At 38.4% G+C, this 19,242-nt stretch overlaps 1 protein-coding gene across 1 annotated transcript in view; it reads right to left on the reverse strand.

The window, feature by feature from the left end:
* The window catches only part of RBKS (ribokinase), a 75,906-nt gene that overhangs the window by 29,764 nt on the left and 26,900 nt on the right, over positions 1 to 19,242 (reverse strand). The window contains exons 3-6 of the mRNA XM_071577017.1: positions 17,435 to 17,498; positions 13,919 to 13,981; positions 7,005 to 7,169; positions 1,456 to 1,547 (exon numbers count right to left, since the gene is read on the reverse strand). Coding sequence (XP_071433118.1) covers positions 1,456 to 1,547; positions 7,005 to 7,169; positions 13,919 to 13,981; positions 17,435 to 17,498 — 384 coding nt within the window. The remainder of the gene's footprint in view (positions 1 to 1,455; positions 1,548 to 7,004; positions 7,170 to 13,918; positions 13,982 to 17,434; positions 17,499 to 19,242) is intronic.

Genomic DNA, 19,242 nt, shown 5'->3' on the forward strand with positions numbered 1-19,242 from the left:
TTCACAGGGGACAAGAAATGAACCAGTGGCATGATGAAAAAAACAAACAATGAATGACATTTACTAAATATTGGGAGTGTATGGGTGTTCTTCTTAGCCCAATATATGAGCCACTGCACTATTTAGCCAATCCAGAGGCAAAGTCCAGGCATAAGTACTTTCTCAAAGCATGAAGAAAACACCATATTGATGGTCTTCAAGTCCCCTGAACAAGAATAAATATTTGCCTTAGCATTCTTTTCATCACATAGAATTGAATTCTGATTGGTGTTGGATAGTGTCTGAGCTGCAAATTTTATCACTGCCAGTTATCCTGGAAACTTTGACTTCCAGATACTGAGAAGATGTGACATCTTCCACCTTGCTGTTTTGCTAATTCCTGAATTCTCTGTAGTACCTGAAATTGCAGACACATAACAAAACAGCCCAGAATAAAATTCAAATGTCCTTTTGGGTTACTTAGACTGCCCCTTAAATGTTACAAGGCTTATGGACCGAGAACTTCTGGTATGGCTTGCCATGGGGTTTAACAGAAATTTCAAAAGAGGGCAATTAAGAACTTACTCTGACAGACATTGTCATCAGACAAAAAATGCTGTTAAGTAAGCAGGGCCATGTTTTAATCTTAGCTCTTTGCCATCCTCTCTACTAAAGGTATCATGTTTATTTGAGAAATGGTATTACTTGGAGATAACGTTAACTATGATCAAGGCACATCTTCTATGTACTAGGTTGCTTCTCCTACATTCCTGTTTATATAAAGAGAGGGTGAGGGGAAGGAACACAGCATGTCTAATGCTAATAGGAACTTTAAACAAAGGCCTTATGAGATGAGCTTAATTTGTTTCTTGTGACAAAAATAATTTCCTTTGGGAGAAATAACACACTTGAATTAGAAAAGAGAGGGAAAGGAGGGAAAAAACCCCTCTGAAAAGGAAAACATACAGTTGAAGGCCAGAGAAACAGATTCATTGGAAACAGATCTGACAGGAAGAGGCTTATGAAGCTACTGTTTACCATCCAGTGCAGCATGTGTGCATCACCTCCTGGCAAGTGAGTTCAAAACTGTCAGAACACTATGGCTAGTGCATTCCTGCTAATCATATCAAGGGACTGAAGAACAAGGACAAGGAACTATTTTAATATTTACCACACAGTGATAACATTCTAAAAGTATTCTTTCATGGATTTGTTTTGCTGATCTACTTATAAGGAAGTTTGGACCCAGCTTTCCCACTGCAAACAATTAATTTAATTTGGAGTGCAAGCTAAAGGTATTCTAGAAAACTCTTCTTTCTTGGTTACATCAGGAATCAAATCCTTCACTTCCAAAAGTCCTATGTAAGAGAAGCACAGCTCAATTTTTCAGCTCCCTATGTTGCATTCCTAAGAAGAATATACCTCTGGAATTTTACTGCTTAAGGCTCCTCCTTTAATATGACATATGACCATTACCTCAGTTTCATTGCAGCAGAAGATATCAGAATAGGTATAAAACTGTGGATCTAGGTCTGCAAGGGCTGGAGCTGGATTAAATAAAGTCTTTACTGAAAAAAGAAAAAAAGAAAAAGAAAGTCTAAATCTGTTAGGTTTTAGATTCATAAACTATCACTTGAAATACCATTGTGTTTAATTCACGCCCCCCCCCCGGTGTTTATTATTAACACACAAATGACTCAGTTTCTGTGTCCTCATTTTATACCACGGCTAAAAGCTTTGTTTACATTAAAGTTCCATTCTAATTCCTGTGCAGGCACCTGCCATGATGGGAACATGACAGAAGAGTAACAGAAAAAATATCCAAGACATTATTAAATTAAAAAAAAAAGAGTAAAAAGCCTTACACAGTAATGCAATTTGTTTAACTGATGATGCTTCTTCCAGGATAATAATAAGTTTTACAAGAACTGATTTAGTTCTAGAATTTTTTCAGTGTGGTTATCTGAGTTCTGTACATGAAGAATCGTGGGTTATGGAGAAATGAAGGGCATGTCCAGACAAGGAGTTAAACGTGCTTCTGAATGTGTTACCTAACTTGTTCAAACTGCCATATTATAAAACTGTAGCATAGACAAGGCACTGTATATTTTTAATATGCTATCTGGCAAAGCTAGACCTAAACTTAAGATGTGGTAGGATATGTTAGTTAACCTAACTTGAAACTATAGTAGCCTAAGGCCCTTTGTAACACCAGAAAAGGTTTGTCATGAGGACAGTGTAAGTGACTTACCACTGTTAACACAGGAAGTCTGCAGCCTTGGATTCTCACTTTGCCAATGTTATGATTAATACTTGTGTCTTAACCACAGGGCTGTAATTTTTAAATAAAGCCCACACTCTTACTTCAGAAATATTCCTTAGAGTAAGTGATCAAATCTTCCAATTTGGATGCATAAATTTTCAGTCCTGAACACATATTTAGACTGTAAGCTACAACATGTAATTGTCAGACACCCTGAATGTTTCTGAATCCCAGTTAATGCCTAAAAGACAAAGATACGCAGAGACTTCAGAAATCTGAGTATCAGAAAGTTTAGAATTTAGGTGATCAATACTCTGCAAGTTTTAGCCTTTGAGTGTACAACTTTATCATGCCTCTCTAGCTGTCTCATTAAAAAGAGTATTAAAGCAACAAAGACTTTTACTCAGAAGCTGGAAAATGCCAGGATTAGGAATTCCAATGAAATCTTAATTTGGCTCCCTTATATTATTACAATACAGTATGTATTATAATAAACTCTTTAATTATATGATCACATACCACTGAAAAACAGCATGTGATCACATAATTAAAGACTGCAACATAATACATATGCAGAAAGAAGACAAATTAAAGTTTCACAGGCAACCTTAACTCTTGCGTTTCTTATTTTCTCAACTGCAACCCTAATGAAGTTTTCTTAAATACAAATCTTTAAGGTATACCTTCCTAGGTAAAACAAACAAACGGTACATACTGGAAAACAAACTCTGTCATGTGATATCATGCTGACATTTATGTGGGTCAGGAGCAGCACTGGAAGTGTTCCAACTTGGGTTTTAGGTAATACTCATCATAAACAGGGTATAATACACTACCACTAGTTTTCTCCCATATTTAATATCTGATGAACAGAGTGGGAGATAGAGGAATCCTGAAAATCCTCTTTCAGGCTGTAAAGAAGGCTTGTGAACAGGGTAATATGTTTGGTTTTCCTGAGGAACACCAAATTGTCTTCTGCCCAAATTCTCTCACAGAATCACAGAATCATAGAATGGCCTGGGTTGGATGGCTATTCCCCCTTCACCTGTCACTACATGCTCTAAAAAGTTTCTCTCCATCTTTCTTGCAGGCCACCTTCAGGTACTGGAAAGCTGCAATTAGGTCACCCCTAAGCCGTCTCTTTTCCAGGCTGAACAATCACAATTCCCTCAGCCTTTCCTCATAGGAGAGATACTCCATCCCTCTAATCATCTTGGAGGCCCTTCTCTGGACTCGCTCCAACAGGTCAATGTCCTCCCTGTTTTGTGGGGACCCCAGGGCTGGATGCAGCACTGCAGGTCACACTGCTTTGGATGCAGCCCAGGACACAGGTGACTTTCTGGGATGCAAGTGCACATTGCTGGGTCATGTCCATCCTCTCATCCATCAGCACCCCAAGTCCTTGTCAGGGCTGCTCTTGGTCTGTTCATCCCCAGCCTGTAGTGATACTGGGCGTTGCCCTACCTTGCACTTGATCTTATTAAATTAAACCGCATGGGATTCCCATAGGCCACTTCTCGAGCTCATTCTTTCTCTCCTTTATCCAAGACCCACTCTCAACTTTTTTTGATTTTTTTATGCCTCCTTGCATAGGTACTAGGCAACTGTAACCTTTGTCACTCAACTTTCACCACATTGTGTCTCTTTGCGCCCCTTCTCTCTTTCTTTTTCCCACTTCCAGTGTCCACAGCCAAGACCCTGCATCTATATCCATATTCCAATCTCTATTCAACAAATCCTAATTTCTGTTCCAGTTTTGTTGCCCTTTCAGCTTCTCCTTTCCTTCTTCCTCTGCCACTCCCAGAAATCAAGCAAATCTCTCCCACATTTCCCTTCTCTGAAATAGAATCATAGAATCATAGAATCAATTGGGTTGGAAAAGACCTCTGAGATCATCAAGTCCAAATCTACTCTTTCTCCCCAGCATTCCCATCCAGCTTTGTCTCTTCTGTATTTAAATCAAGCAAGCTCCTGCTCTGGGCTTCCTGGGCCTACAATAGATCTTTAATAGTATAAAAGAAGTTCCTTAAAACCAGATTCAGGAATTATACTGAAACTCATGCTGCTCAAATGGACAACCACCTGTGTGGACAGACTCTCAGGGTAAGCTAGTTGGGAAGTCCTTAATAATTTTCTGAAGTCTATGTAAAAGGTACTTATTTTCCAAAGGCAGATAATACAGCTAAAATCAGGTAGGTTTCCATACCACTGTAAAGTTTTATCTTTAAAAGAAAGCTCCCTCGCTATCAAGTCTTAAGTAAATTTTAAGGTAGCCAGGAGTCATAATTTAAAAGGGAGTAGGGTGGGAGGCATTTTCCATTGCCTGGTTTCTGCAGTCACAATGCTTTGGCAGAAATTACAGAGTTTAATGACAGACAAAAAGTTGATATGAAAAGCTGCAGCCCAAGATTAAAAGGTTGAAACATGTGAAAAATAGATCCTTTACTTGCAAGCGACATGGAATCTTAGTAACTGAGGCTGCTTCCAGCTCATTCTTCACCACAGCATTAATATGCTGTATGAATATGCCACTCGTACAGCACTATCAACCATCTTTTAAGGAGTCTGTCTTTACAGAAGCCCAAAACCTGCTACACAGATTTTCATAAACAATAACATTTTGCCTATCAATGAAGTGATCCTCCTCTTGGAAGCAGCAGCAGCTTCTCAGCATCAGCCACTAAAAATCTCTAATTGTCCAGTCAGATTTCCTCTACAATTTGTAACTACTTCACAGTCCTTCCTTCCTTCCTTCTCTCTCTTTTTTAAATTTCTTTCAGTAAGAATGAAGAAAAACAAGGAAAAAACCCCATTGAAACAGAGGTTTGAGGCATCTGGGTATGCATCTGTTTTAAACAAAAATAGTCAAGTGCACATTCTAACATGCAGTACTACATTATACATGAGGCTATTGCAGGCTAAAAGAAAGGAAACTGCATTAAAAATTTACTGTTGGCTACAGATAGATTTTTACAGTGCCACAAACTCAGTGGTTTACTTAGTTTTGATGGAACATGACATTTGAACATGTGTAGCCTATTGCTTAAGCAGAAGCAACCAAACTTTCCTGATAGAAGAGCTGCACAACGATAGCACGCTGACAGCACAGAACTATAGCTGGCCCACAGTTAACTATCATCTTTTCTCAATATATTGTGCTGTCTACAGTTGCCAAATGCTTACGTGCCTGTTCCATGTATCAGGTTTGAATTTCTTCAATTGCCTTTAAAAAATCCTATCTTTTCTTCTGTCACAGACTGGCATCTTGCCATAGGAGGGTGACAAAAGTGTGAAGCGTCTTGCCAACTCTGTGCATAGAGTTAGAATTACATAAAATAAGTCATGGATTGACTCATGATTCAATTATAGTCCATTAACCATTAGATTAAGAATGCTTTTATCCACTTTCATAAAAATAATGAAAAAATATAGTAAATTCTGTCTCTGTCCTCCCTCCTCTCACCCGCCTTGCCTCTGAAATTTTAAGCATTTCAGGTGCTACTCAGTTTTTTTAAGTTTTCAATTTTTATTTACATTTGCGTGAACCCAGTTGTGAAATTTCAAACAGAAAACAAAATAATTTTTCCCTATGCACAGTTCTGCTCATAGAGTTTATGATTTAATTAGACCACAGTTTCAAGGCCCTCTCTCCCAGCCTCCTGTCTAATAATGCTGCTTAAATTGGCACGGAACACACAAACACGATGCATGAAATTCTGTTGCATCTGCACTAGTGCATGGACACCGGTGATCACTGCAGGTGCACAGGAGATCATTGTGCAGAAGGAGAACTGAAGAGCCAGCAATCCCAGGAAGCTGTGATCTATTGTAGCCAGCCTTGGCCCAGCTGCAAGGAGCTAGTTCATTCTGATCCCAGTTCCATCCCTGATCTGCTGCATGACTGATCATGCAATGAGCTATCCCCTCCCAGTGTTATCTTCTGGATAGATGGAAAAACGTTTTTTTAATCTCATATAGATGTTGCACTTGCATAATTACTTACTTAGTGTTCAAATACTTTGGTAATTGTGCTTGAGTAACTGAAAGCATTACAGGCACTTAAACAACAAAAACATTATGTTGGTAACAAAACCCCATCCTATTCAGGTAAAATGTCAGCTTTCATCTACCTATATGCTGCTACACTGAATGAACAATGCCCTACATATAAAAGTACAGTGCAGTAACAATTTACTAATAATTTCACAGACCATGACTGTGTCTCTTCAATGGCATGGTGCCCAGACACGCTCTAAGAATTTTGGTTGAGAAGAAAATGCACTTTTATTTTATTTTAAGTATGTCAATTACTGTATAGAAAAACATATCTACTGCTATGCTGGGAGAACATAGACGTAAGTCTGGTTTGAGGTCCTTTCACTCACTTTACTGTTTGTGGAACATTACTGACTTGTTCTGCTCTGGAATAATATCAGAGTCAGGTTCACAGCTTCTGACCTTGCAACATTATACTGTATTTAGTCACAGCATGAAAATAGGTGGAAAGGCAGCATCAGACATATATGACGAGATTATAAGGGTATGGGTTGATTTTCCATTCAAGGTAAACACTGCAAAAGTTTAAAACTGAATTCAGTTTTCATTAGCATAGCATGAATTTGTTGGCTATTGTTTCAATTCTAAATAAAACTAGTATGACAGAAACCAGAATAGACCACAGGATCTTTATTTAGTAAGCACAATAAAGAGTATTTTTCATGCAGCACAAACGAAAAAGACAGAATGGCTTATGTCAAATTACCTCCACTGGCACGTGCCATTTTCAGAGCTTCAAGAGAAACAGCAGGGGTTATTTCTAGCTGGCAAACAAGCACTTTGGCTTTACAGATGACATCAGAAGCCCTCTTCAGGTCTTCACAATTTAAAAGCAGGTTGGCTCCTGGGACTATGACAATAACATTCTGTCCTAAAGAGAAGATATTGTGGTCTTTGCATTAGCTTTTGCAATAAAGTATGTAAAACAATTCCTTGATTTTTTTACAATATATTTTAGATGAATATTTCATTACATTAAAAAAATCCCCATAAAAATGTATGCATTGCTGACATTTTCAAATATTCAAATATTTCAGAGGATAATCAAAAAGATCAAAATGAATGTTACACTGTACAACAAATGCAGTATATATTTCTTTGGGAAAAATCATGCATGGGCATTCCCCAGTCTTATTTTGGTGTTTTCTATGAACTCTAAAGAAGCACTGTGCTAGTCACACTGGAGATGAGGGATACACACTAAGGCTGATATTTCCAATTTCCTAAAATATTCCAGTAGCATTTGGAAGAGAAAAGCATCAATTTGGTTACTGAATTTGTATGCCAAACATTCTTCATCAGCTGGGAACAAAGAGCATTTCACATAGCTATGAAAATTGTGCATGTTCTTTAGATATCAGAGAAGCAGGCTTGTGCCATTTAACTGAGACACTTCAAGTTATGGCTCCTAACCAGCATGCAAACCAGAAGCAGCTTGTCACCAAACCCCAGAAAGGTGATGTCTAAGTAAAGCTTTATCAGAAGTGAGTGCAGAAGGTGGGTGGCAGCTTATTCTGCACTTAAAGCTGGCCAGTAGAATGGTCTAAGCAAAGCTATTCGTGCGGAAGCACAGCAGTGTCTCAAAGCACATGTAAGATCCTTTTCATTCTTGTAGTTTGTTTAAGTTAGGTGAGGTTCATTTACAGTCAGTTCCAAACATTCTTTTGTTTTTCTTCAGACACACAAATCACCTTTTATTGCAGCTTCTTTCTTTTTTTAATCTCTATTACAACACCTAGAGACCTTCAGGCATGGGTGCCTTCAAATTAAAATTTATTATTAATCACTCAGGTATTAAATTCAGTAAGTCAGTTGTTCCTTGATTTACAGGCACAGCCCGCCCCCGCTGAAGATTCCTTTAAGGACTGCCAATCATTAAAGGCCACCAATTCTGTAATGAACTGATTTACTCTGTAAATAAATATTTATGCTTTTAAATACATTATTTTTGTTGAATGCGACTTCAAAGTCCTTTGAATAAGAAACGTGCAAAGCTTCTCTCCCTAAATATGTTCTGAAAAGAAAGCAGGACAATGGAAAGAAAAATACAGTGAGCTCAGAGGGAGGGACCCAAGCTTTCCAAAGCAATTCTGCTGTCAATGGTTTGGTACAGAACAGCTGCATATGAAAAGCAAAACCTCAGCACTTAAAGCCAACGCCCTGCTTTTCAACAGACACTGATGGGCAACTTGGAAAAAAAACAAAAGAAAAGAAAACAAAAAACCTTCTGCAACAAGTAAATGTTACCAAAGATATCTGAATCCCGTTGAGAAAATATTCAAAGGCAAATTGCACCTATTTTGCTAAGCATGTATTTTGAAAGCTTACAGCAGTGCAAACAGTAAAAGGCAGGGAATCATTGGAACAAAATCTATTTCATTTCTGCCCTGGACTATGTGCTTCCTAGAATCTCAGACTCTATCCACATGTCTTGCTGCATTATCTTGCTGAACTATTTAGCTGCACTGACATGTATATTATTATTAGACTTTAGAGCTAATGGCCCAAGGCGATAAGGAGGGCTGTTTGCTTAAACCCATATGTGCAAATTCAAGGTAGACCATTCTGCACTGGATCAGTCTGAAGCTTTTCTTTGTAACTACAAAAGGTCACAGACATGGAGTCTGCTTTCAAACCTGCCAGGGAAGTGCAGTACCTACTACGGTGCAACAGTCCAGACAGCCTTAACCCAAGCTGGAAGGGAAAACCCACATTACATTCTCCTTTTAGCTACATATACCACATAACTGAATGTCAGCAGTCACCACAGACTCACACCACGGTGCATGAAGGCAGAATCTGGACCCATGCACTCACAATTAATACCAAAATTTCATAATAACAGCAACCATTTTGTTGACAGCAATTATTTCTTGCCAGGGAAATCAGATGGGAAATCAGCACCAGGGACAACAGAGTTAAAGACAGATGGCAAAGAGGGGTGGGATTCATCTTGTCCAACATGAACTAAATTTTTAAGTTTAAAAAAAATCCTACATACCAGAAAAGTCTAAGAAAACTAATTCCTAAAAATTATTTTTCCAAGTTCCATCAACATGAAGAGACAAATATTTTTAGAGGTTTTTTTAGTCTTACATATCTTAGATATCTTTCTGAGGAGGAGACAATTTATTGTCCAGAAATGTCTATATATCTCTGTTACCTCTTGGCAAAGCCTTAAGCTATATACCTAAGTTTTAAAACCACTCCAGTGAGGTAAAACATTACCTGCATTAAGAATGATAATAATATACTTACTGCATGACCCTTAATTCTAAAATATCTTTTTTTAGACTAAAAATTCTCAGTTTTGATGGGAGCATCTATATAATTTTAAGTTTTGCAGACATAAGCTATAATATTAGGGGCCACATTCACAGTTGCTATAAGCTATAACAGCTAAATGAAGCTGGTAACTTGCACAGGCTCACACCAGATGGGCATTGGGTCCAATCAGTGTGAATGCTGCTTATGTAAATACTCATGTCCTCAGCTGGGCTTCTAAACCTGACACTGCCACTTCTTAGAAAGACAGGTAACTCAAGCTAGACTTCTTTTGCATGGGTAATCTTATAAATGCCACTAGATGAGAAGTGCCAGTGGAAACATCAGTGTCAAACCAGTAAACACCACAGTGCAATAACCATCACTCTTTAAAATGCTATGACGAGCCTAAAAACCATCAGTAGTGCTTAGAATTCTCTAAAATCTCCAAACAGTGCAATTGTAACAATAACTGTAGAGGTTGTTCATAATATTCATACAGAAAAAAGATTGTATTTGTGACTAGAAAAGAATGTTATAAGAAAAGCATTTGTTGCCATAGACACAGTTCATGAACATGAGGGCAAGTTTTGGGTGTGTTATGGTACCATAATTTCTAGGCAACCACTTGGTAGAAGCAATGAATACTCTTGTACACACAACATTCAAGTTCATGATGAATGTCAATACATAGAAAGTCTCTAAAATTCAGGTGACATTTCTTCATAAACCTGAAGGTTCAAAACGAAGATTTTCCTCTTTGGAAAGTATAATACAAACAAGCTGGCCCATGTATTTTAAGTTTGCCTTGTTTATTTAGCCTTATCTAAATATATATTTTGAATGTTTTTATACTAGTAGTGCTTTGGAACTGAAGGTGCACTCACTTACAAAGTCATGTCTATTCACAGTTCAGGAATGATTAATAACCTTATTGTAAAGCCAGCACAATGCCTGTCAAAAGTGAGGGTTATCTCGCAGTGTTCCAGGTAGGTGAGCTTTAAGTCCTAACTTGCAATAATCAAGAGAACTTTAATCATGACCTGCCAATCTTTGTTGCCCCTCCACTGAATTTTTGATATGAATATGGAAGTTATTGGACTTCTTCAAACCTCTAGTCCAGTCAGGCCAGCATAATGGCACCATCAACACTCAGTAGCAGACACGGACAAAGCTGTAATAAACTTCAGAGGTAATCATGTAAAAAATTATCCATGAAGAGAGTTTTTTCCTCCCTACATGTGTATGTAAAAGTACAGCACATATCATCACTTTAGGGAGTTCTCACCATCCAGTAGCACACTGTGAGCAGAAGGTGTGCTAAGTGACAGAGTTAGTGGTATGAAGGCAGGCTGAAAGGGGAAACAAAACCTGGGGTTCAAAGTGGTGTGATGCACCTCGAAGAAAACGTGTTAAGTAAAGCAGGTGGATGTACCCGCTTTTATTCTTATGAGAGAAAGTGCAGATTTGAAGTGTACAGGGTCCTCATATACTAAAGCTTGTGTTTAGTCAAAACTTATCTGAAAAGAGAGTCACATGAAAGAGAACAACAGAAATGAAGACAAGGTCCCAACAAGATTTCTGCACAGATTTCTGTGACCACTGAGAGGGAACTCTTGCAGTTTCTCTGGGCTGCATGTTTTCCAGAGCAGCACTATAGACTTGTTAAACATCTGTCCACCAGTTTGCATTAAAGCAGAGATCTAACCTCTCTTCTATTGAAATTATACTGTATTGCCCTAGAATATAATGTAACTTTGAGAGTACCAAATATGCCTGATAATATTCAAAATCTCAGTACTTTGCCAATTACAATAGTGTTTAAATTATAGTTGTGCATCTCACTAGCCAGTAAAACACTTCCCAGAAATTATGCAGTACCAGCTACACAGACAGAGGTAACATCAGGGAAAGCTTCCTTCAGAGCCTCCTCTGACTTCTCTTTACAGCTTTCTTTTCCTCTGCCTTCACTCATACATCACAGTCTTATACACCCTCTACTTGAGCATCTCTCCTACTTCTGCCTGTGATTTTACCCCATTGATTTAAGCTGTTTTTTCCCCTCAAGTATCAGTATTTGTAAAGAACTGGGAAGTAAAAGGGCAAATTAGGTGCGTGAAAATACAGCAATTAAAACTTGTCAATTCAAAGAGATAATAGCTATGTTATTTTATTTGTCCCTCATTGTCTTAACATAAAACAGCATCACCAATCCCAGCTTCAAATGCTTCCCTTTTAGGTATAATTTGAACCAGCAGAAATTACCTCAGTCCATTCACTGCTGTGGTGTTCCAGCTATGCCAGCACAGCCACTGCAGTGAAACATGCATGTGTAGACAAGCCCTTTGAAAAGTGCTGTAAAACCTGTTTAGGTTCAATCAGCCAGGTTTCTGCAGGAAAAAAAATAGTGTCTCTTGCAACAGCAAAGCACATAAGTGCTGCTATTTTATTGCAATTTACTGAATTCAGGCACCAGATGGTTTTTGGAGAAGTAACAACAAGAACCATTACCAATTCTGTGCATCTGTTTGCTTTAGAGCATAGTTCTGACCAGGTTTGCTCTTCTACTAGATTTTAAATGAAATCTGAAGCTAATGCTAATTTAACATACGATTTTTTCAGTTTCTCAGGGACACAAACTACATGACTTTATGCATCATTCTTCTTACTATGTGAATCACAAGACTAAGAGAGACCCTTCACACTCTCTCTAATATGCAAGATATCCCACTGTGAACCTCGTGGCCCTGAACAATCAATTTCCCTTTCCTGTGCTTACAAAGGTTTTACATCCACCAGATTGTTTTGTCCTTATCCTTCAGAAAAATTCATGGTGCTAAAATGATAACAGGTCCTCCTCTGTTCATTCAACTTTAGACAATGTTTATCCTAGTTGGCCATGCATTTATGAATTGGGAAGTAATAGAACTGGTTCTTATTCAACTACTCTGGACAGCAAGTCTAGTGCAAAACACGAACAAAACAGTGGAGCCTGAGAGCAATACTGGATTCCCCACTATTTACAGCAGCCATAGTGACTGTATGTGGCATAAGAAAGAAGTGTTAAGCACTACTGTGGTAATTTACCTGCTGATCCAAACCAAGAGAAGGAGGTGGAAGTTAAGAGGAAAGTATGCAGGTTATTCAGTGTATTAGCACTACCTTATTTCTGAATTAGAGCTGTCATGCAAAGCTTTGATTAATCTTACTTAGGGAAAATTAAACTCACATCTCCAACTAATTTGCCTAATTCTCCTGAATGTTCCTGCACAGACTTGCCTTTAGAAACAGTTCCTTCCCAGGTTTGCTGCTGGTTTCTCATTTTGAGCTGTAGCCCAATGTACTACCATCAGGTTACACAGAAGGTTGTTGGGTTGATGTGTCAGCTCAGCTGTGGTAATTGTTCAAATGAAGGTTCTTAGCAGTACCAAAAGTGAACTAATCCAATCACACTTAAATTGTTATGTTTGCATAAATATTATCACTCCTGAGCTCTTACATTTTGATTCAGACATACTTTTAGCATTCTTTTAGAAGCTCTCAATAACACAACTTGAAGAAGACAGAAATTTTGCTGAGGATAATTTAGCAATTTTGAAAAAGAATATGAAAACAAGCCAAATCTTTATTCCTTCCCCTGTAATACAAGAGCAAAGGCAAAAGCTAAGGAAAACTAATATGGAAAAAACAAATATGCCATTTGACTGCATCATTGCAGATGCAACGTGGGTTCAAGAATTGTGTTAAAATTACAAGAACAACATAATTATTTCTCTTCCCTCACAGGATCAGAGGAAATGGCCTCAAGTTGTGCCAGGGGAGATTTAGATCAGATATTAGAAAAAATTTCTTCACTGAAAGGGTTGTCAAGCACTGGAACAGGCTGCACAGGAAAGTGTTTGAGTCACCAACCCCAGAATTATTGAAAAGACATGTAGATGTGGCACTTAGGTACACGGTTTAACGGTGGACTTGGCAGTACGGGGTTAATGTTTGGACTTTATGATCTTTAAGGTTCTTTCTCAGCCAAAATGATTCTATAGTAAAGGTGCTAGGTAAGTTGTAATGGAAAAGGAGACCTTTAACTCTGATACACTGTGTGTTCAGGACAATGTAAAACTAGATAGATCAACTGGCTGATTGAATTATGGCTATCACATTCCTAATATAAGCATCTGTTTGTGCTGCTTTTAGGCATCTCATCCTACAACAGTGCAACGAAGTGTGAATAAAGATCATGAAATAAAATGAAAAATGTAGAAAAAATAATTCCATGACTAACAGTCACAAGGCAAAGGTTTCTTCTGTGGCTGCAGAGGCAGAACAAAGAGGACAATTCAGAGTAGAAATACGTACCTTCACTGTTGACAATTATTGAAGCAGTTCCAGTAGCAGCATCTGTAGTCTGACCTACAAATGCTAAGAAAGGCAAAAGTTAGAACACGCATTCATTCAATATGTTACTTTTAACCAATTGCATGTGATGCAGTTTAATTGAATTGAATCTAAAATGAACCCATAACCTCCAGCAATTTAAAAATGCTAATTACTCTTTCATGTGCAACAATGCCAGAGAAGCTAACAACAACAAAAAGTGTTAATTTACACCCACAAAACAGAAATGCAAGTCCAACATTCTTTAATTTGGCTATATATCTGCTTTAGAGAAAGCATGTTATTTATACAGCCTTCTCAGGCACTCTACTCCTACTTGGAAGTATTCCTTTTATCCAATGAAACAATAGAGTCTAGGTGAGAGAAAAATGAAAACATTAAAACAAAATAGCATTTAATTCTGTGTAGATTCACATTTCAGCAATAATATTAATGTGTACTGTGAAGGCAGTGGTGGGTCTGTATGTTTGCTCTTTGGATTACTATTCAGATAAATTAACTAGAAGTGAGGCTGGCAGAACTGTCTGTTAGAAAGACTGCTCTGTGTTTACCACATAAGAACCTGTTTTCAGCTTACAGCAAATTTGTCAAATATTAACCACTGGTCTGAAACTGGTAGTAAAAATCAGCAGAACTATAGTAGAAAACTGTCCAAAAAGTTGGGGTTTTTTCTTCCCCAAGAGCTATATTTGAGAAAAATTTACTATTTCATTTGAGACAAATTCTGGTGCCCTTTTGTTTAAGAAGCTCTGGTGTTCTAATATTTTAGAACATAGTCTTGACGCTGAACAAAAGTGGGCTTCTTTCTCAAGATGTGGCAAATTTAACCATCTGCTCAAATTTGAACAAGGCTGAAAAAACACCCAACATCATGCTCATTTGGTTTTACTAAAGTCTTGCAGGTACTTGCTCTGGAGGTACCCTAATGTAGCTCAGGGTTAAAAGGGGTCAGAGCAGATCTACTCTTGCAATTACAGCTTCTTTTCATCAAGAGCTCAGTCTGTACACTGGAATTGAAAGCAGAGAACTTGTGTCTTCTGTACTTACAATGCACTTGAGGCATGAGCAGCAAGTTGCCCGGTTCAAACGTGGGAGAGGGAACAATAAATCAATAAGGGTCTAAGTGATCTGAGCAACTCTGGTAGCTGATTGGTTGTGGAAGACAGGAAGAAGAGGGAAAGGGGAAAATTGCAAAACAAATTGGGATTGTAAAGAAAAGGGGGATGGTGATATGCTAGGAAACAGAAGAGCAATGTAAACAGAGTGGCTGGAGAGCAGCCAGGCAGAAAGGGACCTTGGGGTACTAATTGACAGGAAGCTCAGCATGAGCCAACAGTGTGCCCAGGTGGCCAAGAAGGCCAATGGGATCCTGGCCTGTATCAAAAATAGCATGGCCAGCAGGACCAGGGCAGTGATCCTTCCCCTGTACTCTGCATTGGTGAGGCCACACCTTGAGTACTGTGTTCAGTTCTGGGCCCCTCAGTTCAGGAAAGATATTGAGGGGCTGGAGCGGGTGCAGAGAAGAGCAACAAGGCTGGTGAAGGGACTGGAGCACAAGCCCTATGGGGAGAGGCTGAGGGAGCTGGAGTTGTTTAGCCTGGAGAAGAGGAGGCTCAGAGGTGACCTCATCACTGTCTAGAACTACCTGAAGGGAAGTTCTAGCCAGGTGGGGGTTGGTCTCTTCTCCCAGGCACTCAGCAATAGGACAAGGGGGCACGGGCTCAAGCTCTGCCAGGGGAAATTTAAGTTGGAGATCAGAAGAAAATTCTTTCCAGAGAGAGTAATCAGGCATTGGAATGGGCTGCCCAGAGAGGTGGTGGAGTCCCCATCCCTGGAGGTTTTTAAACTGAGATTGGATGTGGCACTGAGTGTCATGATCTAGTAAATGGACTGGAGTTGGACCAAGAGTTGGACTTGATGATCTCAGAGGTCTTTTCCAACCCAATCGATTCTATGATTCTATGAAAGAGGACATCCAGCAAGCATCCAAGGTATGAGAGCTGGCAGAACTGGCATTACGGCAAGGATTTTCATCCAGTACCCAGTTTCCTTACATACAACAACAGGGATAGGCTAGACAAGGATTAAACTGAGATGAAAAGCCCAGGACTGAAATAAGACTGTCCTAAGCAAAAAGATCTGTGCACACTGAATCCTCCTTGCCTCCAGATTTTGTAATGCAAGTTGGGATCCTGGATCAGCCTCACCAGCAGTACACCCTGTTTTCCTCCAGGGCTGACCAATGCAGGAGATGGCAATTAAATACCATTCTGAGATATTCTTATTCAGCAGAAATTGGTACCTTGGGCCTAAATGTTCTAACCCTTCAACAGATCTACCTAAGTATGAATGAAGTGCAATACGATGGAATTTCTGAAATTTTTCCCCTACACTTTTCTTTTGCTTCTGTAAAGACTATTTCAAAATTCATGTTAAGATTGCAAGATCAATAATTTGAATCAATAAACATTAAGGTTCCTTGTAGCATATATATTTTCATTAAGTACTATGTATTAAAACTGCTTTACTCAGATGATCAAAGACTTTATTAAAGAAGTAGGCATGCTTCGGAGATATTTAGAACAGTAAACAGGCACTGTTTTTATGGTATCTTTGCCTGGTTTCTTGCCTAAGTTGAAAGATATGCAAAGAATAAACCTGTAGATAAATCTGTGAAATTCTTAGATGCTATACTGATAAGCATAACAAAAAAGCCCACAAAATACTGATAGTTCTGTCTTACGAGCACAACTGGAATAATAGAGCAAATGAAGCTGGTGACTGCACATTTAATAGAAGAGATAAATAGGAGATTAAATAGCCACTTAATGACTGCATCTGTCCACCCTTGTCCACACTGAAGAAGACAAGTTATGCAGACAAAAATGTGATCATGTAGTTAAGCAGCACACAACAGAGAGAGAATGAGGGTTACAAAGGTGCAAAAATACTAGAATATTGTGGGTGCTTGATTTTCCCTTTTTATGAAAGCCTTTTAACGTTGATTTTTGTGTGTATGTCTGCTAACATCAGCTGCAGTCTCTAAAGTGACTGCATATGTTGTTTCACAAAGCAAAGTGTTTACAAGTGCATTTCCACTCTATCCCTCCCCTCACAACATGAAATTGAGAATAAATAATCAGACTGAATTTTTCAATTTCTCACCAGGCATTATCATCATTAGTGCCAGACTAAACAATTGCATATCAGCAAGTTATCTTCAGGTGACTTGCACTGACGCAATCATCTGAGGGTTAGTGGTAAAACCACTAAATTTTATTGCTAGTGGTACAGCTGCTATCAGAAGTACTGTATTCTCACATATATTCATTCATTCCTGCCAGCTGCTTCAAAACAGTAACGCATAGTTCTGAATGGTAAAACACATCCAGTAAGGCAATAAAATAATACATCCTCCACTACCGGTTTTTAAAGTTTAAAAATAGTACAAAAGGTTTCTTTAAAGTAAAATCTTACCTGTAGAAATATCATTCTTCTTCAGATTTTCAACATAATCATTACCAAAGGAATCCTTCCCAACCTATACAAAGATAAAAGAATGGGTTTTCTCTACAGAAAGGTCAGAGGGTAGATAGACCACCTTTAGGAAACAGAATGCTCTAATGTAATTTTAATACAACACTTTCTATCTTGAAGCCCTTTGTCTTATTAATCAACAAATAATGAATTAAGAAATAATAGTAAAAATTTATTAATAGTATTAACAAACAATAAGAACAGTGTTCGGCAGTTTTCTCCTCCTCTATCACAAAACTCCCCATTACAGCCATGTCACCATATTCAAGTTCTGTTCTCGTACAATCACTGTGCTCCTTTGACACTGAAACATTTTGGGAATTGTAAAATCTGGATGTGTACTTAATTATTCAGCTTTGAATTGAAAGCATTGACAGAAATTCTGGTGTCCTTAATTGCAGTTCATATTTTGAATTTTCTACCTCAAGTTTCCTTGGGGGAAAATTATCAAATTGTGGCTATAGGATAGAAAGTGATTATAAATATGGCATTACCAGTTTCTATAATTCTCAGTACTAAATGTACCGTTTACAAATTCAACATTTTTTGTTTGCTTTATCCAGCAATTGCAGATCAAGTTGAGTTAGGGAGTCAAGCTATGGTGTATTGTTTTTCTAACAGCAAGTTAAAAAGCTTGTAATTTCAGCTCCATTAATCCTTTTAACTGAAGAGAATTCTGCTTGCTGTTTATTCAGACTAATAAAAAATTCCTTTTTGTTATATTACACAAGCTGAACAAAGGAGATGAGGCACTCAGCAATAGGACAAGGGGGCACAGGCTCAAGCTCTGCCAGGGGAAATTTAAGTTGGAGATCAGAAAAAAATTCTTTCCAGAGAGAGTAATCAGGCATTGGAATGGGCTGCCCAGAGAGGTGGTGGATTCCCCATCCCTGGAGGTTTTTAAACTGAGATTGGCCGTGGCACTGAGTGCCATGATCTGGTAAATGGACTGGAGTTGGACCAAGGGTTGGACTTGATGATCTCGGAGGTCTTTTCCAACCCAATCGATTCTGTGATTCTATGATTCTTTATGGGGGGAAAAAATAGTGAAACCTGTTTAATTTCACAGTAGCATTTAAAATATATTTATAAAGCCAAAAAAAGCTTTTGATTCACCACTTTTAGCCTGTCTTCAGCATGCATAGTTCCCAATTCCAAGAGTGAGTTGTGTATGTGAGCAGAATCAGACTAACCAAAGGTGCTGGAAGTAATGTTGCAAGGGGAAGAAACATCTTTCAAATTAGGACCCAAATCAGGATCCTGATCATGGGTCTAGACAATGAAGGAATTACATGAGGAGCCCTAACTAATGATCCATCTTCTCATAAAACAGCACTACACAGCTGATGCTGTACTTGAGTTATTAGAAGCACAAAGCAATTGCTTCTACTGGCAGTTGTCAGAAACTCGTGTATTTATGAGCGGAGTCCTTCAGAAAGCTTGGCCAAGGCCTGAGTACTAGCTAGTGATCACAAGAATCAAACATTATGATCCAGAACTCTAAAATTTAAAGTGTCACAGAAGGATGATCCTTCCCTCCACATATTTGATTGCACAACCACAATTTGAAACATATTTTCATTTTCTATGATTTCTATAAGAGGTTTTTCTAAAGCATGATTAAGGATAGTCCCAGTCTTTCACCAAAAGAGGACAGCAATTTGGGTCCGAATAGTCTAACCAAATGGGACATTTCTCTAATACACAGAAAAACAACAAAAACCAAACCAACAACATTTCCTTGAGTC

This window comes from Pithys albifrons, chromosome 2, assembly GCF_047495875.1.
Source record: "Pithys albifrons albifrons isolate INPA30051 chromosome 2, PitAlb_v1, whole genome shotgun sequence".
NCBI classification, from domain to species: Eukaryota; Metazoa; Chordata; class Aves; order Passeriformes; family Thamnophilidae; genus Pithys; species Pithys albifrons.